A 21,949-nucleotide genomic window follows, 5' to 3' on the forward strand; every position below is an offset into this window, starting at 1 on the left:
ATGTGATCAACCGGCAAGGAATTCGGCATCCTCCGTGAGAAGCGCACGGACCGGTGAGACATGAGACATGATGGGATTACGCCTACTAGAGAACATTCCCGCGTGACGTAATAAAGACGAGACTATTACTAAAAAGGGTCGTGTCTATTACGTTTACCGATTGATCCATTCAAACTAAAAGAGGTAATTAAAGGGTTTTGAGTTTCAGGGTCACGTTTTCGGTGATTCATCATACATATCTCTTTATTGATTACCTTTTTATCCAAAGGGGTCGTCACTTAATTGTGTTTGCTGGAATCGAACCATACCGAGTATTGGTGTATTAATCAATTAATGGAATTGTATCAGTGAGAAAGTTCCCAAATGGACAATTGATATGAGGCAATTAAATGCACCGAGGGCAGAGCGCATCAAATGCATATATATATATATATATATATACTCAGTATACAAAGATGGGACAGGTTCATTCGTTATGATCTACCCCAGAAATTCTAGATTTTTACCTTTGTAAAATTCCTATACCATTCAATCACCATTTGGTCCCATTTGTTCTTTCCCTTGATCCCGATCGACCAATAGAAAAAGTCAATCAAGTACAATTACCTGTCGCGTAATTTGGAAACTAAGAATAATTGGAGAGTGAAAAATCCTTTTAGAAAATTCAGGAACTAATGAGTTCAGTAATCCGATTCCAGTAAACCGGTCCCATCAATAATCGATAAAAACTCCCCTTATTTACCGTTCATCCTTCGTGCTTATTCACTTTTCCTAATCAGTCCAAAAGACAATTATCATATACACGGATAGGTACTATATCATTATGTCCACCGCCAAGCACGAACAAGGGTCTCGCTCGCCCTCACATAGTACTAAACGTAGAGCTGCATCACCCTCTTCCTCTCATGCATCAGATCATAGTCCTACTCAATGGTCACCTCTATCCCCAGAAAATGATTACCATCCCAATCATAGCAATCAATACTCGACAGGCCTTCCGACTGGCACACCATCCGGTGAGTTGCGCTTTGTGTGCCCGGTGTCATAGCTGACATGTCTTAGTCCGCCGACGTGAGGCAAATAGGTTAGCGGCTCAGCGTTTCAGAAGTAGGAAAAAAGGTTACCAAGATAGCTTAGAAGAGAGAATTCGCATATTAGAATCGGAAAAAGAAGTTTTGATACGGCAGCTTGATGAAAGTTTGTCACATAGTGGTCGCTCTTCGTCATCGCTCCAATCTCGTAGCTCCAATGTTAGGCGAAATCAGATAGACGGAGAAGTGATTGATAGTCCCCTATGGCCTGCTTCTTCATCGAAACGTCGGTCTCATTCCCCTGATGGCGGAAAACCCTTGGACGCAGATGTTCGGATAGCCTCTTTGGAATCAGCAAATAGAAGACTTCAAGATGATGTTCGAAATTTATTTGAGGAGAACGAGCAATTGAAAGACGAATTAAGGAAATGGCAGCGTTGGAGTCGAGATAATGGACGCGAGGATCCCCCAAATTACCCAGAATATTCCGACCAGCGTCATACCACACCCCGTAGCCGTGAGATTGTCAATGGCGGGCCTCTTCCACATCAGCGTATGCCCGAAATAGTCGGCGATCAACGCCGCAACAACTCGCACCATTTAGATGCAGATCATGATCATCACTCCAAGTCCGCCAATGGAGACCGCGTGAGTCAAAAGTGCTACAATGCAAGTACGATCAGCGCTAACTGACCGCTTCTGATTAGCTTCGCCCCAGTCTCCCTCCTCTGGAACGACCAATAGGTCATTTGAATGGCCCGCCATTGAGTTCGCCGTTCATTCGTCCTCCATTCGACCATTCAGAATCATTCTCTCGCTCAACTCAACCTAATGGGCACTCGATCAATATCCTTTTGGCTCCATTGCGGCTACCTCCCATACGAACGGCGTTGTCGCCAAACACGATGACCACCACATTACCCTCGCCTAGGAACCATTCTGGAGGGTCACTAGTTGATCGGCCACTGCAGCAAGAGAAGAACCGCTGACAGAAACAAGATGGCCAACAACATTGCTGGCGTCATGGTCTCGCTTCTCTGCAAATGTAAAGCCTGAATAAGCAAAGCATATACGATAAATCTTAGTGTTCACATATACAGGCAATTGCACCTTAATCGATGCATGAAAACACGACTTATATACATCTCAATAGTCTGTTTGCTGCTGACAATGCATGTTTCATTGCTCCGTTCTGTTTCCTCTTGCATCTCGAACAAGCAGTAAGTATACACCAAAGACCATCGATGTCACCCAAAGCTCTTCTTGTCTTATTGAAAACAAGGATGACACACATGATGCATGAGTACGCACGCCTAGCCAGATATAACGTCTTTGACAGCATCTGGGGTCCCGCGTCGTTCGGAGGAAACCCATCTCTTTGCATTCTTACGTTTTTATTTCGCTCTTTATTGCTTCCTAGCTTAGCATCAGAGATTCGTTCAGTATAAACGTCTATCAGAAGCGTCTGGCTCAATCCATCATCATGGATCTTGCGGTCAAGGAGAACTTACAGCGAGCAGCACGGTGTGAGTTGCCCCTTTCTTGCCCTTTCGTCGTTCAAGCTGACTTCTGACATGTGTATGTAGGGGAGAAGGGCATCAAGGTCGGTGAAGGAACTTTCGCCAATGTATATAAGGGTAAGACAGATCACGTTCTTATGTATCAGATATCTTGCTGAAAGGTTCTCTAGGGACCGAAAAGGGCACTGGGCGTAAAATAGCTATTAAGAAGATCAAAGTCGGAGAAATGAAAGATGGGCTGGATATGACAGCTTTGAGAGAAGTTAAGTTTCTGCAGGAGCTGCACCATCCTAATATAATAGCCGTGAGTGGACTACCTATGCTTAGAGCATTACTGATCTATAGACCGGAATAGCTACTCGACGTATTCTCTGTCAAGCAGAATATCAACCTAGTCTTAGAATTCCTCGATACTGATCTTGAAGCTGTCATTCGCGATAAAGCGTTGATCTTCCAGAACGCAGATATAAAAAGCTGGGTTGCAATGTCTCTGAGAGGCTTAGAATATATACATAGGAATGGAGTTCTGCATAGAGTATGTTGTCACGCTGATAGAGTTAGGCTGATTCTGTAGGATTTAAAGCCCAACAACTTGCTTATTGCGGCCAACGGAGAGCTCAAAATAGCGGATTTTGGTCTGGCTAGGGAATTCGGAGAAGCAGGAAGTAAAATGACATGTCAGGTGATCACCAGGTGAGTGACCAACGCTTCAACACAGCTGACTCTGTATAGATGGTATCGTCCACCGGAACTGTTATTTGGTTCTCGATTTTACTCTACGGCTGTTGATATCTGGTCAATTGGGACTATCGTAGTTGAGCTCATCCTACGTGTCCCCTTTTTGTCTGGAGAGACAGATATAGATCAACTGAAGAAGACTTATCATGCCATGGGCACTCCCACTGAACAAGATTGGCCTGTAAGTAGATGCTGTTGTGCTCGATAGAATCCAGGCTGAATTTACTGTAGGGACATACCAAACTTCCAGATTATCACGATGTGGGATCATACCCTAAGAACCCTTGGTGGAATATGATATCTTCAATAGGCAAGGAAGGACAAGATTTGATTAGAGAGATGCTGCGTTACGACCCTCCAACTCGAATAACCGCTAGAAAGGTGCGTCAAGACTTGCTCTGTAATTTACTAATTCACTGACCTCTCTCAGGCTCTTGAGCATCGATTCTTTACCTCATATCCTCGTCCCACACCTCCAATCTCTCTGCCGAAGCCTCTAGCAGAGCTGCGACCGCGTGCTATGGCGCCCGATGAAGTTCAAGGCAAGCCGGTATTGGCGAATTCGGGAAGCGGGGCGATAAAACGTAAAGCCGAATCACCTCAAGCGGGCCGTAGTGTGGCCAGGAAACTTGTATTTGCATAATTTAGCAGAATATCTTGACTTGCTCACTCATATCGTTGTATGCATCATGCAGTATATCAAACCCTCGGGATATGACTTTGGTTGGATAGGATATTACAGTATGAGTAGAATTTACAGCTTCATTGGTGTTGTTCATCCTATATATGACATTTGATCCCGTTCGGTACAGTGCGAATGTAATCTGTCTACGTCGGTCATAATTTGATTGTTTGTTTGGCTCATTCTGCTTTTCAAAGAGAATCTTCCCTTTCTTATCTTTCTTTCTGTTCCTCAGACACCTTGGGAATACATCATGGCTATCTTCAATCGGAAGAACAAGGACAGGCGGACCGACACAGATGGTGATGCTGCGCCCACGGAAAAGGAGAAAGTGAAATGGTCCAAGAGGCCGGCGAGTAAGTAAGCCTTCTTTATCAGAAACAAGCATGAGATACTGATAAACGCGTAACAGACACCGCTTTCAAGCAGCAACGTCTTAAAGCGTGGCAACCTATCCTCACACCGAAAGCAGTGTTGCCGACATTGTTTATCCTCGGATTGATATTCGCGCCCATTGGAGCTTTGATAGTATGGGGAAGTGGAAAGGTTACTACCATAACGCTGGATTACACTCAGTGTGATGTGGATGCTCCGACAGATGGATCTTTCGCAGCAATGCCGAGCAGCTCTTATGATTGTAGGTCCTTGATCGAGCTCAGAACATCGCTGACAATCATCCAGACGCGTTCAAGTCTGGTTCTTCTGATACCAAATCGTCTATCTCCGCTCCAACTTGGTCATTCAGCAATGATTCGACCAGGACCGTAGGCCAGGAAGCCAGATGCGAGATCGAATTCGAGGTGCCATATAACCTAGGTGAGCTCAACGCATCTAATTAACATATCGTACTGATAACACTCGTCACATAGGTCCCGGAGTGTTTTTGTATTACAAATTAACCAATTAGTAAGCTTTTGATCGCGTTCAATTACCAACATACTGATCTGTTGTACCCAGCTATCAAAACCATCGAAGATATGTCATGAGTCTGGATACCTCGCAGCTGAAAGGAGATCGTAGATCTGCGTGAGTAAAAGTGACTGGCACCAATAATGCCTGGCCCGCTGAATCCCTCGAAGCTCTCAGATAGATAGCGGTGATTGCAAACCCATTACTTCGTCTGGTGACAAGCCCTACTATCCTTGTGGATTGATCGCCAACAGTGTTTTCAACGGTAAGCTGAGGCCGATCGATTCGACTTCGTGCTCCAAACCCTAACGCGTTTTACAGATACGTACGGCCCAGTTGTTCTGCTTAATTCGCAAAGTGAGTTGCCGCGCTTCTCTGTTTGGAAATGACTCGCTGAAAACATTCATAGATGGCGCTCAAAATCAAACCTATAATTTCACTGAAAATGGCATAGCTTGGGGAGGGATCAAGAAAAATTATGTCGTTACTCCCGGATATGATTCACCATCAGACGTCCTCCCTCCCCCCAATTGGGCTCGTCGTTACCCAGATGGGTACACCGAATTCCCAAACTTGTATGAGGACGAGCATTTCCAGATCTGGATGAGAATCGCAGCGTTACCTACTTTCAGAAAGCTTTGGGCGCGGAACGACGATGAGGTGATGACTCAAGGTAGATATAGGGTGTCGGCATACATGAGTAAGTTGTAGTTCTCTGTATAATCTGAATTTTACTAAATTGCTTCTATCTTACTAGACTACCCTGTCAAGCAGTTCTCAGGTACCAAGTCGGTCGTAATTTCGACGGTGTCGTGGATAGGAGGCAAACAACCATTCCTGGGATGGGCATACATCGCTGCTGCCATCTTGTGCGTTGTTCTGGCGGTTGCTGGTTTGATCAGGCATCTGGTCAAGCCTCGAAAGTTGGGAGACATGTCGTGTAAGTTTGCAAGTCCATGAGAGCTATCCTATATCCCGCTGACCGCCACCATTTTGAGTAGTACTTTCATGGAATCAACCGGGGTCCAAATAAGCTAAATGAAGCGGTTTACAACCTCTGAAAGTTATAACTCGAGACCGAGACCTCAGACACACCTGTATCAAATGGGACGTGGTATATACCAGATGCATATTTGAAAGACCGATCGGTAATCGCTCATCGTTCGAATACGGACTGCCTAATACCACATTGAGACACTCCAAGCCGGTCCCTTACCTTCACCTCTCATCGCATGCCACCATCCAGGAGGCATGATCATGATGTCACCAGGTCCCAAAACTGCTTCCATGCTCTGCGGCCAAACTTCTTCGAAAAATCTTGGATAATCAGATCTAAGATCTGCGAACTCGTCGACCGGTCTGAGAATTGGCACTCTGGACGTGTTGCTCATGTATTGTTCGGCCAGTGCTTCTCCACCTATTTCAACCTCTTCGTGTCCATCAAATTTGTCCTGCACGCCATCCTCAGCCTTGCCGCCATAAGCATACATGTGAGGTCCACTTGCGGGTGGCGCCAACCAAACACGCTTATGACCAAGCACTTGAGCGTAACAATTATAATACGGGTCCTACAACTATCAGCTCTGGTGCTTGCCCGATGGCGTGAACTTGACTCACTGTGTGTGCCGGACTAATGATCTCAGAGTCTCCACTTCCCACCCATACATTCACAATCAAGCCATCAGCATTCTGAGGTGCCGAGTATGAGGGATAATCCGGAGAAATAGGTGGGTTTGACCATACATAATCTGGAAAGGACATGTCTTTTTCGAGTTCTGGAAACTGGTCGAGAAGCCCATATTGAGCCAAGTATAGCGGAGATCCTGAAGAGTCTGAATTACTTTGTGGAGAGTGCTCTCCATCGCGGAAGCCCGCTCGATGTAAAAAGTCGATGAAAGGGATAATCTTCTGAGTCCATGCATCGTCGTCATAGGCCCTCCCTACCTCAACAGGTACTACGCGACCTTGTCCAACGACTCCGACCAGATAATCCAGCGATGACCAGCGCTGGCACGCAGGCCAAGGTGGTGCTGACGATGTACCCTTGAGGTAACCCCTAATGATGAAGGGCGTATCAAGATGATCTTGAAGGTATTCATCGACAGTAGGGGGATCTGGAAGGACTGGTATTGGTCTAGGCGCGAACAGTATGCGGGTCGTATCAAGCGAAGACTCCTCAGTTCTCGGCCGCTTCGTGTTTCTTTCTCCTTTTGGACTACTCTTGCTTTCACCAATGGTGGGAACTTTCTCCTGTATTATATTTATCAACTCCAAAATCCATTTCTTCCTCTGATCCCCTAATGCGCCAGCAACGATGATAGCCATATCCAATCTGCGTATTGACTCCATCCACAGAGAGTGTGACGATTGTTCAGCTCCGTCACAGCTCATGACTAGATCACCTATGCTTCTAAGTATGGCTACATCGGTGTAAAGGCGTAACCAATATTTTGGGACGATGTTAAAGGGAATAGTATTGATCATCTCTTGTGCAAGTGCTGCGATGGTGGATAGGGTGAAGTCCACTGTATGTAAGGCGTCCTCAGAATTGTCGGAGATCGCACGTTCTGATACTCTAGCATGTTGGACAAGCTGGTTTGCGGATTGAACCATGAGCTGAAGGACAGCGGGACCACATTTTAGGATATCTGCTTGCGAGCTGTAAGCGGAGAACCCAGTCGACTGTAAAGCAACGCACCCTGAGCTTCTCGACCTTCGCGGTCATTCAAGCTGTGACATACTGCAGTCAGTATGCCGACCGTTTTACTGAAGGATAGCGTTTGTTTGCAGCTGGTCATCAAATATCAGTCAATTGCAGAAAAGATTGGAAAAACAGTCAAGCGGTAAGTTCCCCTGCGCTTGTTTTTATCTTCATCTATTTCTTCACGCGTGTCTCAATGCTCGGGCCGATCATTAATGCGTCACTTCATGATATGTCAAACATCATTTCTGGGTCATCTATGCATATGCTAAATTTCAACATGTCAAGTTGATTATCATGTGTGCACACTCAACTATCCGGCGAACAGTCTGATGATGAGATACAGAGTGGAACAAATGAAACGGAATAGTGCCATTCCAGCAACGAACACTGAGCATAAGATGGCGATCAGAAGCGTCACTGCGTCATGTGAAGAACAAAGACTTACCCAATATAATCAACATATATATACCAGTACGTGAATTACCTGCTGCATCGAATGTACCGGTCGTACTTCCTGATAGGATCACGCTGGCTAACAAGGCATTTGATAATGACCAGCAGAGAAGTAGCTAAAGGTTCACACTGATCAGCTTACCCCATCGCCCAAAATTTCGCAATCGTACTGTGACCTACATTTGTTCTGAAGTTTGCCTGAAGGACAGAAACGTTAGTGCGAATCCTAACTGTTACGCATACAACTCACGTAAATATCTTTTTGCGCTTGTTCAGAGTTGTCTTTCTTCTTGTCCTCATCCACGCGAGCTCCTTTCAACCTAATATTATCTAGAGCGTCCTGATAGGCGATATCGATATCCTGCTGTGCGGAAACAAGTTCCACTTCGACATGCTTGCCAACACCTTGTACAGCTCCCAGATCACTCTCTTGGACAGTATCCGAACCCTTTGTTCCCCAAGACAGATCATGACTAATAGAGATTTAACCACAAGTTAATAAACGCCCACACATCATCTGATTCTGTCCCACACCTACAGATTAGAATACGCGTACTAGGAAGAAAGTCAGCGATTCTTCCTGATGTAACGGATAGAAATCTGTAGTCGACTCACAGCGTTCAGCTTTGAGGCCGCCAGAATTGCAAAGTCAGCATACTTAATTGCTCGTGAGCCACGAAGCTACTTACGACATTGACATATGCTATTTGCTCGATGTCAGCTCTAGTATTTTCTTGGTATTGACGACTTACTAGGCGAGAACAGGATGTACTGAATGAAACAGGTAACAAGATGCCTGTGAATTGGTCAGCGATGGCTGTAAAGACGAGAGATCTTTACGTACCAGGGATCTAAAGCTAGAACACTGCTTGCGATGAAAATACCATACGTAGATATCAACGATACAATCATCCGCGAGAATATAGGGCTATCGAAATTCTTGATTGCCTGCACAGTGCAGAGAACGGCAGCAACAAGCATGCTGATTTTTCCTGTGTCAGCTCGAGTAACGATAACATGCTCTGTCGACTCACTAAGTCGTCAATACGGCAAAGAAGTATATAGTAGCTTTATATTTCAAGGGTGAACTGTGTGAAGATTGTCAGCTTAATCCTGCTAGGTCAGAATCTGGGTACGCACCCTTGGGGCCGGTTACCCATGCCAAATATAAAACACGCCACTAAAGCCCCCAAATAACCATACTGCCAAAGTCAGCGGCAGTCGTAGATCAGCTTAACTCACCTGTGCTATGGAGTTCAGGATATCGATTCGTGGGATATTGAATGCCTCACCCTCCAGTGCTCGAGTCAAGATCACCTAGCAGGATGCGTCAGCGACACGAAATCATGAGTCAAAGACTGCAGCTTACGAAGAAGATGTAGAAGTTTGCGAGTGAGAACCACGAGAACAGTAAATTCAACGCGTTGTAGGCAAATTCCAACATCAGGGCGGATTTTCTCAGGAAGGAATGATCGGACCGCCAAATTTGTGCGACGTGGATAAGAGAATACACCTAGCATGAGGTCAGTCGGTAGTACGAACAAAGATAACCTGGATAGTAGCCTACCGCGGCGAAGAAAGATCCGTTGAGCCATCTAGAAATTATGCACAATCAGCGTTGGCATTAAACTAGACAATTCGCTGCTCACCTTCTTCGTTGAGCTATAAATTCAGGAATCGTATCTGGACAATCCGTCTCCCCAACTGCGGATTTTACGAATTTCAAGACCCAATTCGCCTTCTTTTTCGCGCTACAGGAACAATCATATTAGGCGAACGTCGTTGAGAAACGTTATTCCTTGGGTTAATACTAACACGATCTCAAAACACAAGATTCGATCTTCAGCCAAGTACTGTGAAAATTTAATGAGTCAAGCTCTCGCGTTATTCCTGTATCACTTACCCTGATGTGGAGAGGTCATGTCAGCGAAAATCTCATCCATGGATAGTCAGCCAGAAAAACTCACATGTTCGCGGTGAAAGTATCTGCCTTTCCGGTGTGCAAATTCTCCCCTTGGAAGTACGATGCCAGTGGTCCTGTACCGTCAGGATTGTTCTGTAAAGCAAGATACTATGACAAGACACTGTATAAGCAGGATACTGTCGTGCGCCTGATAGTAGACTCACCCGGTATGCCGAGAACGCTCCAGGCAGCACTGAGCAGTATCCGAAAAGACTTTCCATAGGCTTATCGAGGATATTCGACATTTTATACTCAAAGCATTGAGCCGCCACTGGGCTTCGGTTTAGCGCGATTACGGGCCCACTTCGGGGTCACTCACCCAAAGGATTCAGCAGACTTCGCCAGGTTTTGCCCTTAAATGTCGCAATCTCTCCACAAGCTCCGCCGACGTTTGAGTTCAGATCAAAAGCTTTCCACAGGTAGTACAGGGATTTTGGAGCTGGCCTTGTCCCAACATCCAGCAAAATACAGACATTAGGCTATTGCGTGGATCAGCCTAGGTTCATTTCCGAAAATCTGCCACTCACAGAGAGCAGTGGTGCAAATGCATTGAAGAACCATCTGTGAGAGTTGATTTTTTTCGCCTACGACCGCACACCCAGTCAGCTGTACGTCCACGGTCTGATCAACGCCGCTTACGTTCTTCTCCTTCAGGCAGAAGATTATTTGACAAGGCACGATCCCCTTGTCGGGATATTTGAAATGTAGATCCGCATCGAGAGCGAAACTCGTAGTGTATTCGAATACATGGGCAGTGACAGGCCGATCTTTGACCTTGTTGGTCATCACACCTGAGTGAGGTTCAGCTTCGGAAAAGAGGTGCCATGGAAGAAGGGGCTCACCCTCCTGATAAACACCAAGCGCAGCAAGACAGTCTAAGACCCGCGGATTCACAGCCTTTCGCCCATCTGCAACTATACATACTACGACCTATTACCTTGTCAGCGGTTTCTTCCAGTCGGGGAACTCACTTTCTGCCACCCATCTTTTCCCCATACCCTCGAATTTTTCCTTCCACACAGGTGCGCTACGTTTTTCATGACACCGTATAGGGTCCGGCAGAACAGCTCGGCGTCCTCGTTGTACATGGTAATTACAATAAAGAGTTCGGTCTGCCTTGGAGGGTCAAACATATTCTGTCGCAAACGAAGCCCGGACGTAGGGAAATCATCTGGATCTGTCGTAACAGCAGTGTATCTGCCGATGAAATTGTTCAGCCATCTCACTCCATTGGCGATCCAAATACTCACCTTGTACTCTTTTGCTCCTCCACACCCTTCACAGGCAAAAACTGAGCCAACCTAGTGGGGATTGGCATATCAACCGCGAAGAAACCATTCTCATCTAGAGTTGCTGATTGCTTGATACGGCGATGGCCGGCAGCGTTGTGCGTTCTTCTTCCTACTCGGCCTGTGGGAGCTGGACCGAAATGCTGAGTGGACGACGCGGCGAGATCGGCCTCCTGTGGAGATGGGAAATTTGAGTTTATTAGCCCTAGTGCATGTATGGCTGGCAACCGTATGCCACTCACTGCCGGATTCTTCCTCAATGGCGCAATCGAAATGTCGCCGTCATCTCCGGCCGCATGCAACATAAACTTCTCAGACCAACCCGTCTCTTCGTATTGTCCCGGATGATGATTGACTACATCGTCCTTCTCTAATAAAGCCTTTTCCACGTCATTCTCCCCTCCGTACTCGTATCTTCCATATCCTTGATCGAAACTTTCGTCAAAGCCTGGAGAAGGAGATCGAGATAATTCCCTTTCGTATCTCCCATTCTGAGACGCTGCAAATCTAACGGTATTTGATTGCGTGAAGCCTATAGCTAGATTTGGATGATTAGGATCGGGAGGTGGTAAATATGACGGTAATGGCTGACTATACCCAAGGGCATCGTGCACCGTATGTTCAGGGACGACCTGCCCCCTCGAGCGAGCTAGAGCAGCTTCGAAGAAGGGCAGTCTATTCGAGACGGGCTGAGACGGAGGAGAGGTATAGGGAGGATTGTAATCGAGGTTGCTGGCTGGTGCATGGGCTGGTCCAGTGGGACCATAAGCAAGCACACGTGTGTTGACAAAAGGGTTGACAGGGGAAGGATGCCGATTGTCATATGGAGGCGCAGGCGAAGGACCTCGTGAGGAGTCGGAATGAGCAGGCGCGTAACTCTGAGGATGGCCGGAAGCTGAGTGAGGATAGTTGGACGATGTGAGAAACGGCTGGGGGCTCGGAGGAGGTTTTCGAGATGATGTGGGCATCGTGCGGAGCAATTTTCAAGTATAATGAAACGTATACACCGAAATCCTTGTGACTGATGATTAACCTACAGGATACACAATTGTCATGCAAGGCGCACAGACTCCGCCCTGATCTATGATAGCTGTTGCCGATCTTTCAGTTGTCGGAGCCAAGGAGATTGGCTAACTGTTGCTGAACTGATGTTGGGGGATAGAAGGGAGCGCTTTTTTTTTTTCAATGGTGATGGATTAACTCGTGGATGGTGAATGATACACAATGTGTCCGATTGAGCGACAGCGTATTTGATTGTCAAAGCGACCAATGATTCTAGCCTGCTCGTATTGCTAGCATTCTTTAAAGAGCATGATCATCTTGGAATATTGGTTTGTTTGTTTGGTTTGTTTACATCTCATGCCACGTGCTACTGCGTGAAAGGCAGAAATCATTCGCGCTAAAGGTATACTATCACCCTGGATGACGTCTTGGCCTTATAAGTTACGTAATCTAATTAACCGGGTGGAGGTTGATCTACTTATGTTGATAATAAATAATCAAGTTGTTGTCGCATTGATCGCTTTTTCATTAATATTATTGATGAAATATGGGATAGTAGTGTATGTATATCTGTATGTATGCGTGCACTGTTCGCTTTACACGTACTCGTTTATGTCACTATGTCCTACCATAGATTACCTTCCCCTATTCCATTCATTCTCATCTTTTCTAGCTTTTCCACTTTCTCTCTCTCTTTACTATTTTCGTATATTTAATATCAATTACACCTCTCGCCAGATTTTGCCTTCCATCCTGTAGTAATTCTCGTCTCACTCCCCTAATCAAATCAGGTATTGCCCGATGATGCCCAACAATCTGAAAGTTGATGACTTTCGATCTGAACAGATCAGCTATCCACCTTTCTTGGTGGTTCCTCCCGAACTGCATGTAAAGTCATATAAGGATTGGACCCATTATGGCCTATGGATAACTCCAAGATCACAGAGTGATCGCTCAGATAGAAGTGAGTCCTTACAACCTTCAAGATCTAGGAAAGAAAACTGAGAGTTGATCTCGTCAGCTTCCGCAAATCTCACGCCGCATGACTTACAGGGCAATGCTTTAGTCACTGTAGGCCATCCTTTCGCCGGCGTAGACATCACTTTTGATGATGGACAAGAGATTCGCCGAGCAAAGAACAGAGCCGCTGAGCACCAGAAGAAGGACGCAGCCGGTAGACAGACAGAGCGTCTTCGTCAGGAAGATTGTTGGAAGATTGGCAACGATCCCACATGGCAAGAACCAGAAGGAACCAGCCGAGCTGACTACGATCAGTAGGTACATTCGTGGCCAGCAGCAAAATCAGCTGATATGGGTAATCTAGATCTATTCCTCCCTTTCAACGATGTGAGTATCGATATATTCAGCATACGTAGGAGCTAACGGCGAAGCAGTGCTCTCGGCTGTCAGTGACTTCGAATTCTCCAGGCAGGCTGGATTGCTGCCCACAAGGGACCGCAGATTGTTCGGATTGGTACGTCAATGCTTCCTACCGCTTGCACGCCTTTGACATTCACCACACTGTCTTTAATCCTTACCACAGCTCCGTGATCAACTAGGGTTGAGAAGGCGATATCCAGGCAGACATTGGCCGGGGTCCGGTGAACATGGCCTTCCCTATATTGGCTTGGCTAGCTCTGCCAACGATAAAGCCGAAGCTGTCAAATCCTCTTTCGAGGCAGAAGGCTCCATATCGCCCGATGATCACGAATCTGACCCCGTCGAGGAAGTTTGTGTTCTACTCAGCAAGACCGAACTTAGCGTTCGTGGCCTTTTGGCTCTCGCAAGAAAAGAGACTGAGTCAGGCTGGTGCGTACTTCAGCGTAGTGACGATCTGGCTAATTTCCGCTCAGGAATTTCGAGCCAGCGCATAGGTTCACTGGTGAGTCGTTGGTCCAGAATCTTGCTCGAGCGCTACCTAAGTTGTTCCTCCATCACTTAGTCATCGCCGCAGCATTCTTGTCCTACTTGGTGCATTATAATGTACTATCAGAGCCCCAGCTTAACGCATGTTTACAACGAGCAACATGCATTGCTCGGTCAGCACCTCAAGCACTCCTCGATGCTAAAGCTTTGGAAGACTGGATCGGTCTTGCGATTGGGTGGAATCGGGCAAGCTGGACCTTATTTGGTGGGACTTGGGGAGGTGCGGAAAGAGGCGGTCTGGAGAAGGAAGCTGTTCTATGGGGAGAACAGAATCAATACAACTGCACAGCAAACGAAACCGAATCTGGCGATGATGGCGGTTGGCTTGTGGAGCCGAGTGAGTATAGTCGCTGTTGAGGGCTGCGAGATTATAGCTAATGTTCGACTCCACGCTCAGTTGTGGATCCTCGACCCCAACCACTGACTCAGGCCCAAGGTATGGTTCTCTGTGTTTCATCATGAAGTCAAGCTCATTTGACGTGGTCAGCACGTCCCCATCTCCCTCATACGCTTCAACCCTTGGTCATGGAAGATGTGTCTCTTGTAGGATATTTGCCATTCAGCCGTCGACGCATCGTCTCAATTCTGTCTCCTCCCAACACCACTTCTGATAGCCCCTCTTATACAAGGGCATGTCATCGCATTGTAACCGTGCCTGCTCCCTGGACTATGGCAGAGAGATGGAGAAATCAGCGACCGACATCCAACGGAGAAGTCAGTGGCATTGGTATCGAGGATGATTTTGACGAAAGAGGCGATGCTGCTCCATTGCCCTTAGATCAGGAAACGCCAACAATCGCGGAGCCAGCAGAGCTTGTGATATGGGTGGAGAGTAAAATCTTTGACGATGACCCCAATCTTGCAAACAGGTTGGTAGGGGCGGGTCTGCGAGGTCGTTGGGGATTGATGGGAGACAGAGATGGCTCCCTGGAGAGCTACACCCAGTGGTGGACATTCAAAGCGAAAGATTGTAAGCGTTGCCATTCTGAGGTCTCGTAATATGCTGATGCTGGGCAGATATCCTGCCTTCATTTTGGCTTGATCTAGCCGAGCCCGTATAAGCGGTTTCATGCACATCGGGAACTTCTTCTCACCAAAAATCCGAACGTCCAGTCTTCGGCCCCTCTCCCCTTCGCCTGCGGAAACTCGACTGGTACAAAAACAGGTTAGATGGATAATTTGGCGAATGAATTCAAGTTGTATATAAACTATCGTCCATGCACATGTATAGTAACTGTACAGGAACAAAGCCAACCTTTCTCCAATGTGGGTCATATGACGGCCGACAGCCTCGATGACTTTCGTTGTGTTTTATTGACGATGACACATTGTCGATGAGCAGTGATTGGATGGGCGTTTCGTCTGCACACTTGACTAGTCAACTCAACTTGTATTTACTCTTGTATTTGCTTCTCTTTTATCCTGCATCTAATAACTAATTTGACATATCGAGCAACTACAACACGAAGCCCTTGGTCAAACGTGGCAGCAGACTCCAGTGAAGGTACCTGTCGGATCTCAAATCTCCAGGACTGCTAAGCTGGGATCAGGTGTTGTCGTATGACGAGTCGATTTCTCTGCTTGGCAACGGTGTCGTCCAAGTCGAGTTTGTGTTCCACCTCTTTGACAACAAATACACTGTGTCATTTCGCTGTATTCTTGCAAATGTGTTTTGACACATCTGATCAACACTGTGTCAAACCCGGTATAAATTTGGCAGTCGCCCTACTGAGTTCAGCATGTTGCGCTGCTGCTATACTCAAAATCATACATCCTAAAGGCTACAAAAATGTCAACCTGATCACATGTCAACTTCAAGTGGGAAACTAATCATCACCCGCAGTTACCACAATTTATTCTAAGTCAGCACTTTGAACAAAAGTCTTGATCACCCATCTAGCTTCTTGAATCAAGGTTAACCAGTCTGTCTCACCATCAACTTGTCTAGAGCGAACCAATTTGGCTCTACCCTTGAAAATCTACCAACTTTATCAGTTCTGCTGACAATTTCCCACACTTTGTCCTGGCTCACCTTCTTAATCCATCTTTCATTGTAGTTTCCCTTATTTTGAATATCAAATATTCTGTAGTCAGATGTACTATGATCATTGGCATAACCCCATGACTTTTCCTTCTTTATATCTAGGTTTTAGCTTGTTTGTATTTTGGTGATCTCTAGAGTATGTTTTCTCACCAAAACTTCTAAGTCTGTCAAACTTGAGCTTCTTGCCAAACCATTTTCCAAAGGGGAACATTCTATTTTTACCAGTTGGAGCACAATTTCTAGAGAATGCTGTATAAATTGCAGTTTCAGCGCAAAATGTTGATGGAAGGTTTGTTTTCAGCTAATAAAGTTCTGACACCATTGAGTTTTGTCAAATTTGTCAAATGAACTTGTTCTACTCTTCCATTTTGAGCATGAACACCAGGGGCAACAGTTGTATCGATAATACCCTTGTCTAAGAAGTATCTCTTGGCCAAGTTTGACATGAATTCTCCCCCTGGGTCAGATCTAATCTGTTTGACAGTGAGTTGCAGTTTATTCTCTGCCATTGTACTGTGGTTTTTAAGTCCTAGAAACGCGTCTGATTTTGTTTTGAGTAGTGTCAAATGAATCTTTCTAGTGTCACGATCCGGCATATTTCAGTACTTAGAATTTCTAACTTCCCTCCGTAATATTTTCATCTTCACGTTCTCATATACTTCATCTTCAACTTCAACTTGTCGTATTTATTTTCATATTTGTGGCAATCGTTACGTCCCGAAGGTTACGTCCCGACAGTTGCGATCCGCAACTATCATTGCGCAACATTCGCACCGCAACTCTCAACACGCGACTATCATATGGCTTATAAATCACTTCGCTTTGCTTATTCAGCATCATTGATGATGCTCGTTATTCTGTATATATAAACCGTACTTTTTAGATAGTTAATGAAGATCCTCCCATGGATCAAAATATCTGCATCTCTTACCTAAACTTCACCAACAACCTCACACTAATCCCATGTCACTTAACATAACTAGCCTGATCCTTCCTAGTTATACCTTATAGTTACCATATCATTGACTTTACCTACTTATTCACCAATCAACAAGTCTACGGGCTACATCAGATAGTCCACGTAATATACGTACGCCGTTCACCATCAACAACTACCTCCATTAGACCAGTCGCAGCATCTGGTGTAATCATTGTGAATGTCAAAAAATAGCGATTACCATGTCTAGAAGGTGTTCTCGAAGGTCCCCTAAGCTCCACATGGATTAATCCAAGTGGTTTAGTTGCTCCAGTATAATTTCAGCTTGCTGCTTAGTTGGAAGTCGACCTGTTTTGCCCTTGACACAGTATTCACATCGGAATGCATTCAATACATCTGGTGAAATATTCACAAGTTCGTTTTTGCCTAAAGTTTCATTTCTTGCTAATTTTATGACAACTCTAATATTCAGATGACCTAATCTAGTATGCCATATATATAAACAATCAGTTGAAGAAGCTTGAAAAGCGCTGTGCATTGATGTGATGACTTGCCTTTAGAGTATAATGGTACTGTGACAAGAATTATGTTTGTTTTGGTGTTCTCAAGTGATCCATTGAAGCAATTGAATGACCAGTTGAAATTGGGGAGGAATTCAAACATGCCAAATCTGGGACAATTAGAACGCTTTTGGGTGCTATTTGACCAATTCTAAGGTCACATTGACCAGTAATCTTTAATCTAGCACCATTTCCAATCCTAACACCTCCGATAAGCGAATTTTACTATTTGACACTGTCACAAACTTTGTATCTCTGATCATATGATGGGAAGCTTCAGAATCGATGATAAAGGTGTCAAAGTTCGTTTTTGGTGCAGTATTTGACACATTGAAGGCATGGGCATCATCTGAATCAGTGTCAGAACTGATAGAAGTCGAAATTTGGGCTGTAGCCTCTGGAATCTGAGTGTCAAAATCCGATTTTGACACATGTGCATGGCTATTGTGATTATCGTTGTTATGGTTATGGTTATCGTCATTGGATTGACCTTCAGATCTGCAGTCTGCAGTGTTGTGAATTGAACTTCTATAGAACGCACACCATTTTTCACCCCATTCTCGCATGACTTTGACATTTTTATCATTATTTGCTTCGAATTTAGAATTATTAGGTTTAAATCTTCTATCTTGAGCAAAATTTGCTTGAGCTTTATTTTGCTGTAGCTTCTTCAAATCCTCTTCTAGTCCATTCAGCTTGGACTGCAGCTTGAACTGATGCTGATGTCTGAGGTTCTCTAAGCAAAAGTAATTGTTTTGGAGTTGAATATATATCTGGAAGCGCCAGTGTCATGGCATATGTCAGCCACCTATTAAATAAATTCTCTCTGTCAGAATCAATTTGAGCATGAGCACACCTAATTTTAGTTAATCTTTCAGCAGGGTCCGCTCCGTCTAATGCAGGAAGCGTCCACATCTGCTGTAAACGACGAGCTTGCCTTGAGCCGAAAGATGCAGAGTATCGTGTTCTCAAATCTTTTCATAGTAAACAAATATCTGCAGCGATGATTGATCAAGCAGCTGTTATGACCTGACCAACGTCATCTGATTTAACCGACTATCTTAGAAGACTCTTAGAATAACTTCTCAGACAAATCTCAGAACAATCCCTAAGATGCATCTAAGAGTAATCTCTGAGGCGCATCTAAAAGAAAGCTCTGAGTGTCGGATTGAGTGATCTATCGCCACATATGTTTGTACCAAACTCCGCTTATTCCCGAGGCGCGTCTTGCCTGTACGTTATCACTTGTACTTAAGCTTAATTGGCTTATCTCTACTTTCTCTTTCTCTTTTATACTTCGTATATGCATTATATATACATCTCATATTCCGTCACTGAGACGTATCTCAGAGCTGATTGTGAGAATGCCCTCTGAGAAGCTTCTTAGAACTTTTCCATGAGAAAATCTGGTCCCAGCAAAAGGTATAAATACCCGCCTTCAGGAGGGTATTCAACCTTTCCCTCCATGGATCAAATTGTCAATAGTTACACAAAAGTAGTTATAACCATAAGTTATAATCATAAGTTCCATAGCCTTGTAGTAGATACTTAATAACTACTCAATGAACCCTGCTTGATTAGCTACTTATCATCAATCCATCATATCCTCTTCAACCCACCACAACTCATCGGATCCATCTGAGTTGTTTATCACTGTCCAACCATATCACAAGTCCCACAAGGTGAATCCTCAAGCTAGTAAACTTTCACTTTCTATCCGTCTTGTATACCAAGGATTTGATCCAGGACAGATCGTAACAGCAGCAGCTGAATGTGAAGCTTGAACAACAGGCGAGAGTGATCTGATATTTGTAACATAGGATTTTCAAGCATATTTGATTCTTTTAGCCTGTTCTGGTGTTTCTTTGCACCCCAGGAGCGATGCTAGATTCCTCTATAATGATTGCATTTGACACTGAAGGTTTCCATTTTGCATGATTGACAACGGGATAGCTAGCGGTATCATTGTCTGACATGCTGCAAGGATGGGTGCGACGTACAGATCTGGGTTGATAGGTGTTAAATCGAGTGAATCAAAACGAAGTTTGGTTTCGAAAGCTGTAAAATGTGGACAATTGACAGTTACATATTCAAACCAAGCAGATTAACAAGATCTCACTCTTGTATTTATGCATTATGCATCAGACAAGTAACTTGATAATCTGAGACATTTATCTCAAAGACGCTACCGAGACTGATATCAGAGTCCCCTTCAGTAGCTTTTTACCAAGCTTGTCGTGGAATCTCTAATCCCAGCACGAGGTCTGAATATCCCTTTCCCTGAAAAAGAGGATTTTCAACTTGTCCCCTGTAGATCAAGCCCAAAAGTTATAAGCAACAAGTAGTGATACCCATGCTTTATAACCATAAATTGCATAGCTTGTGAATGAATGGGTCATTACTCAGTAGCCCTGACTTGATCAACACATTTATTACCATTCCACCATGTCTTCTCTCTCCCAGCTGTCACAACAACATGCACTCAAAATTATGTGCTCTCTGAGGGCTTTTGAATAAGGAGCATGGTGTCTATTGAATTTGTACTTGACTGCCAATATATAATACCATTCACCAGTGCATCACATGCCTGGCACCCCACCATAAATCATTACTCCACCTGAGCTGTATTGTCAAGTTGGCCATATCACAAGTCCCACAAGTTTCATTCACTATGCAGTACAGCTCAAGCTAGCAAACTGTTACTTGCCATCCAACTTGTATGCTGAGGGGTTTGATGCGGGACATGTCGGAATCGTGATCTACCGCCATATTGGCACTTTTTTATGATAATGGCCCAGCAACATACTGCACATCAGTAGCGTATTCTCTTCCAGACACCTCCGCTGCTGGAGCCTTGGTTCCGGTGCGTGAGAACCCTGCAAGAGGCATGACAGATTGCCCATTCATCGCTTGCTCCCGCACACCACTTGCAGTCATAGCTCATGTAGCATTCGGCAATGAGACCGAAATCCGGACATGCAATCAGCAGCTTTGCACCAAAATATTACCAATGCGCTGCTTGGCACGGTAAGGGCACGACCAGGTGAAATGCGGCTTGTGTGGTTACACTACTTTTGTCTAGATAACGACATTCCAGCAGCCGCCATTGTATAGAATCTGGATCACAACAACGATTTGAACAAGTGGTAGGTGTCCAAAAAATTTCATGCAGCTAGTTCAGTTCGATATGCGCGAACGAAGAATAGTAACCTGCCAACAGCAATGATCGGTACTAAAAGTCGACTAGCTGGTCGACTGACCATTGCATGCCCTAAACCACCAGACATGACAATCCGTTGATTGTGGCTTTGATGAGCTTGTGAGAACAATCACAACAATATGCCAGTGCGGCCGCCAAATCACTGCAAAGACCCAACTAGTCTGAGTTAGTAGAAAAATGCTCAAGGAAGGGATGGAGCCCCAAGTACGCCAACGATCCAGTCCGGAAGGCTCAGCACGTCCGCCAGAAGAAATCTTACAAGGTATAATTCGCCAGAAGTCGAGATGCTCCCGAGGCTGAGATTTGACGCAGAATGATCGATACAAGTGGCGGAAAGAATGGGGTGTGTCTAACTGGGCGTTGCTCACAAGTTGGCGTCAACGAGGTGAATCAACCTGTCAGGTCATCCAAGTTTCGGAAACGTTGTGAATATACCATGATCGTGAGGAATCACAATACGATCGGCAGATGGTTATACTTGGAAGGAATCACAATACGATCGGCAGATGGTTATACTTGGGAGAGTAGCAACAATTCACAGCTTACCATCTTCACCCATATCGTCATATCGTATGATGACAGTCAAGCTTGAGCGGAAGAATGCCTTAATCGGGCTGCTGAGACGTTGCGAAAGAGACTCACCAAAGGAGAATATAGTCCAAGAGTTCAGCATACAGGAGCTATCTTAGTTCGAAAGAGTCGGAAGATTTTACATTACTGATGAATATAGATGTGTAAACAGCAAGATTTCTCACCCAAGCCGTACAGCTGCGAGTCCAGGATACTGACGAGAGTCGAATGGGCACGAGGAAACGCAGCTAGTCGAGGGGTTTAGGTCATGATGGGTTTTCATGGCCTATTTCCCTAGCAGATACGAACTATCGAGCCCAGCGCTTCATTGCCGTAACAAAAATAAAAATACCAAACTCTCCGAAGACCTTGTGCAGCATCGCCTCTTCCAAGTATATCGA

At 45.1% G+C, this 21,949-nt stretch overlaps 8 protein-coding genes across 8 annotated transcripts; 5 read left to right on the forward strand and 3 right to left on the reverse strand.

The window, feature by feature from the left end:
- Window positions 1-823: 823 nt before the first annotated feature.
- I206_104933 (uncharacterized protein) lies at window positions 824-2,020 on the forward strand (the record flags this gene model as incomplete). The annotated part of the gene is made up of 3 exons (XM_019154237.1): window positions 824-1,016; window positions 1,063-1,679; window positions 1,739-2,020. The coding sequence occupies 3 exons, from the start codon at window positions 824-826 to the stop codon at window positions 2,018-2,020; spliced, it is 1,092 nt and encodes a 363-aa protein (XP_019012977.1).
- A 494-nt stretch (window positions 2,021-2,514) lies between these two features.
- Window positions 2,515-3,340, forward strand: I206_104934 (uncharacterized protein; the record flags this gene model as incomplete). Its single annotated transcript, XM_070203025.1, has 6 exons — window positions 2,515-2,557; window positions 2,618-2,668; window positions 2,722-2,855; window positions 2,907-3,086; window positions 3,135-3,233; window positions 3,284-3,340. The coding sequence occupies 6 exons, from the start codon at window positions 2,515-2,517 to the stop codon at window positions 3,338-3,340; spliced, it is 564 nt and encodes a 187-aa protein (XP_070059126.1).
- Window positions 3,341-3,440: 100 nt separating this feature from the next.
- I206_104935 (uncharacterized protein) lies at window positions 3,441-3,932 on the forward strand (the record flags this gene model as incomplete). Its single annotated transcript, XM_070203026.1, has 3 exons — window positions 3,441-3,470; window positions 3,521-3,670; window positions 3,720-3,932. 3 exons carry the CDS (start codon window positions 3,441-3,443, stop codon window positions 3,930-3,932), a joined length of 393 nt encoding a protein of 130 aa, XP_070059127.1.
- Window positions 3,933-4,224: 292 nt separating this feature from the next.
- Window positions 4,225-5,913, forward strand: I206_104936 (uncharacterized protein; the record flags this gene model as incomplete). Its single annotated transcript, XM_019154239.2, has 10 exons — window positions 4,225-4,327; window positions 4,384-4,608; window positions 4,653-4,787; window positions 4,841-4,877; window positions 4,929-4,997; window positions 5,051-5,145; window positions 5,202-5,237; window positions 5,290-5,580; window positions 5,638-5,820; window positions 5,882-5,913. The coding sequence occupies 10 exons, from the start codon at window positions 4,225-4,227 to the stop codon at window positions 5,911-5,913; spliced, it is 1,206 nt and encodes a 401-aa protein (XP_019012979.2).
- Window positions 5,914-6,058: 145 nt separating this feature from the next.
- On the reverse strand, window positions 6,059-7,678 carry I206_104937 (uncharacterized protein; the record flags this gene model as incomplete). The annotated part of the gene is made up of 3 exons (XM_070203027.1): window positions 6,059-6,448; window positions 6,498-7,562; window positions 7,622-7,678. 3 exons carry the CDS (start codon window positions 7,676-7,678, stop codon window positions 6,059-6,061), a joined length of 1,512 nt encoding a protein of 503 aa, XP_070059128.1.
- A 216-nt stretch (window positions 7,679-7,894) lies between these two features.
- I206_104938 (uncharacterized protein) lies at window positions 7,895-9,959 on the reverse strand (the record flags this gene model as incomplete). Its single annotated transcript, XM_070203028.1, has 17 exons — window positions 7,895-7,971; window positions 8,030-8,153; window positions 8,218-8,235; window positions 8,288-8,510; window positions 8,576-8,592; window positions 8,653-8,661; window positions 8,727-8,740; window positions 8,790-8,833; window positions 8,882-9,019; window positions 9,072-9,125; window positions 9,178-9,217; window positions 9,276-9,354; window positions 9,407-9,550; window positions 9,605-9,632; window positions 9,687-9,788; window positions 9,853-9,877; window positions 9,941-9,959. The coding sequence occupies 17 exons, from the start codon at window positions 9,957-9,959 to the stop codon at window positions 7,895-7,897; spliced, it is 1,155 nt and encodes a 384-aa protein (XP_070059129.1).
- Window positions 9,960-10,000: 41 nt separating this feature from the next.
- On the reverse strand, window positions 10,001-12,257 carry I206_104939 (uncharacterized protein; the record flags this gene model as incomplete). The annotated part of the gene is made up of 9 exons (XM_070203029.1): window positions 10,001-10,108; window positions 10,165-10,271; window positions 10,320-10,479; window positions 10,528-10,584; window positions 10,640-10,791; window positions 10,843-10,923; window positions 10,968-11,197; window positions 11,251-11,462; window positions 11,532-12,257. The coding sequence occupies 9 exons, from the start codon at window positions 12,255-12,257 to the stop codon at window positions 10,001-10,003; spliced, it is 1,833 nt and encodes a 610-aa protein (XP_070059130.1).
- An 838-nt stretch (window positions 12,258-13,095) lies between these two features.
- Window positions 13,096-15,278, forward strand: I206_104940 (uncharacterized protein; the record flags this gene model as incomplete). Its single annotated transcript, XM_019154241.1, has 10 exons — window positions 13,096-13,255; window positions 13,313-13,565; window positions 13,616-13,638; window positions 13,686-13,765; window positions 13,835-14,100; window positions 14,145-14,173; window positions 14,234-14,554; window positions 14,615-14,653; window positions 14,705-15,187; window positions 15,235-15,278. The coding sequence occupies 10 exons, from the start codon at window positions 13,096-13,098 to the stop codon at window positions 15,276-15,278; spliced, it is 1,698 nt and encodes a 565-aa protein (XP_019012981.1).
- Between the last annotated feature and the right edge of the window lie 6,671 nt (window positions 15,279-21,949).

The sequence above is a fragment of the Kwoniella pini genome, chromosome 6 (assembly GCF_000512605.2).
Source record: "Kwoniella pini CBS 10737 chromosome 6, complete sequence".
Lineage (NCBI taxonomy): Eukaryota > Fungi > Basidiomycota > Tremellomycetes > Tremellales > Cryptococcaceae > Kwoniella > Kwoniella pini.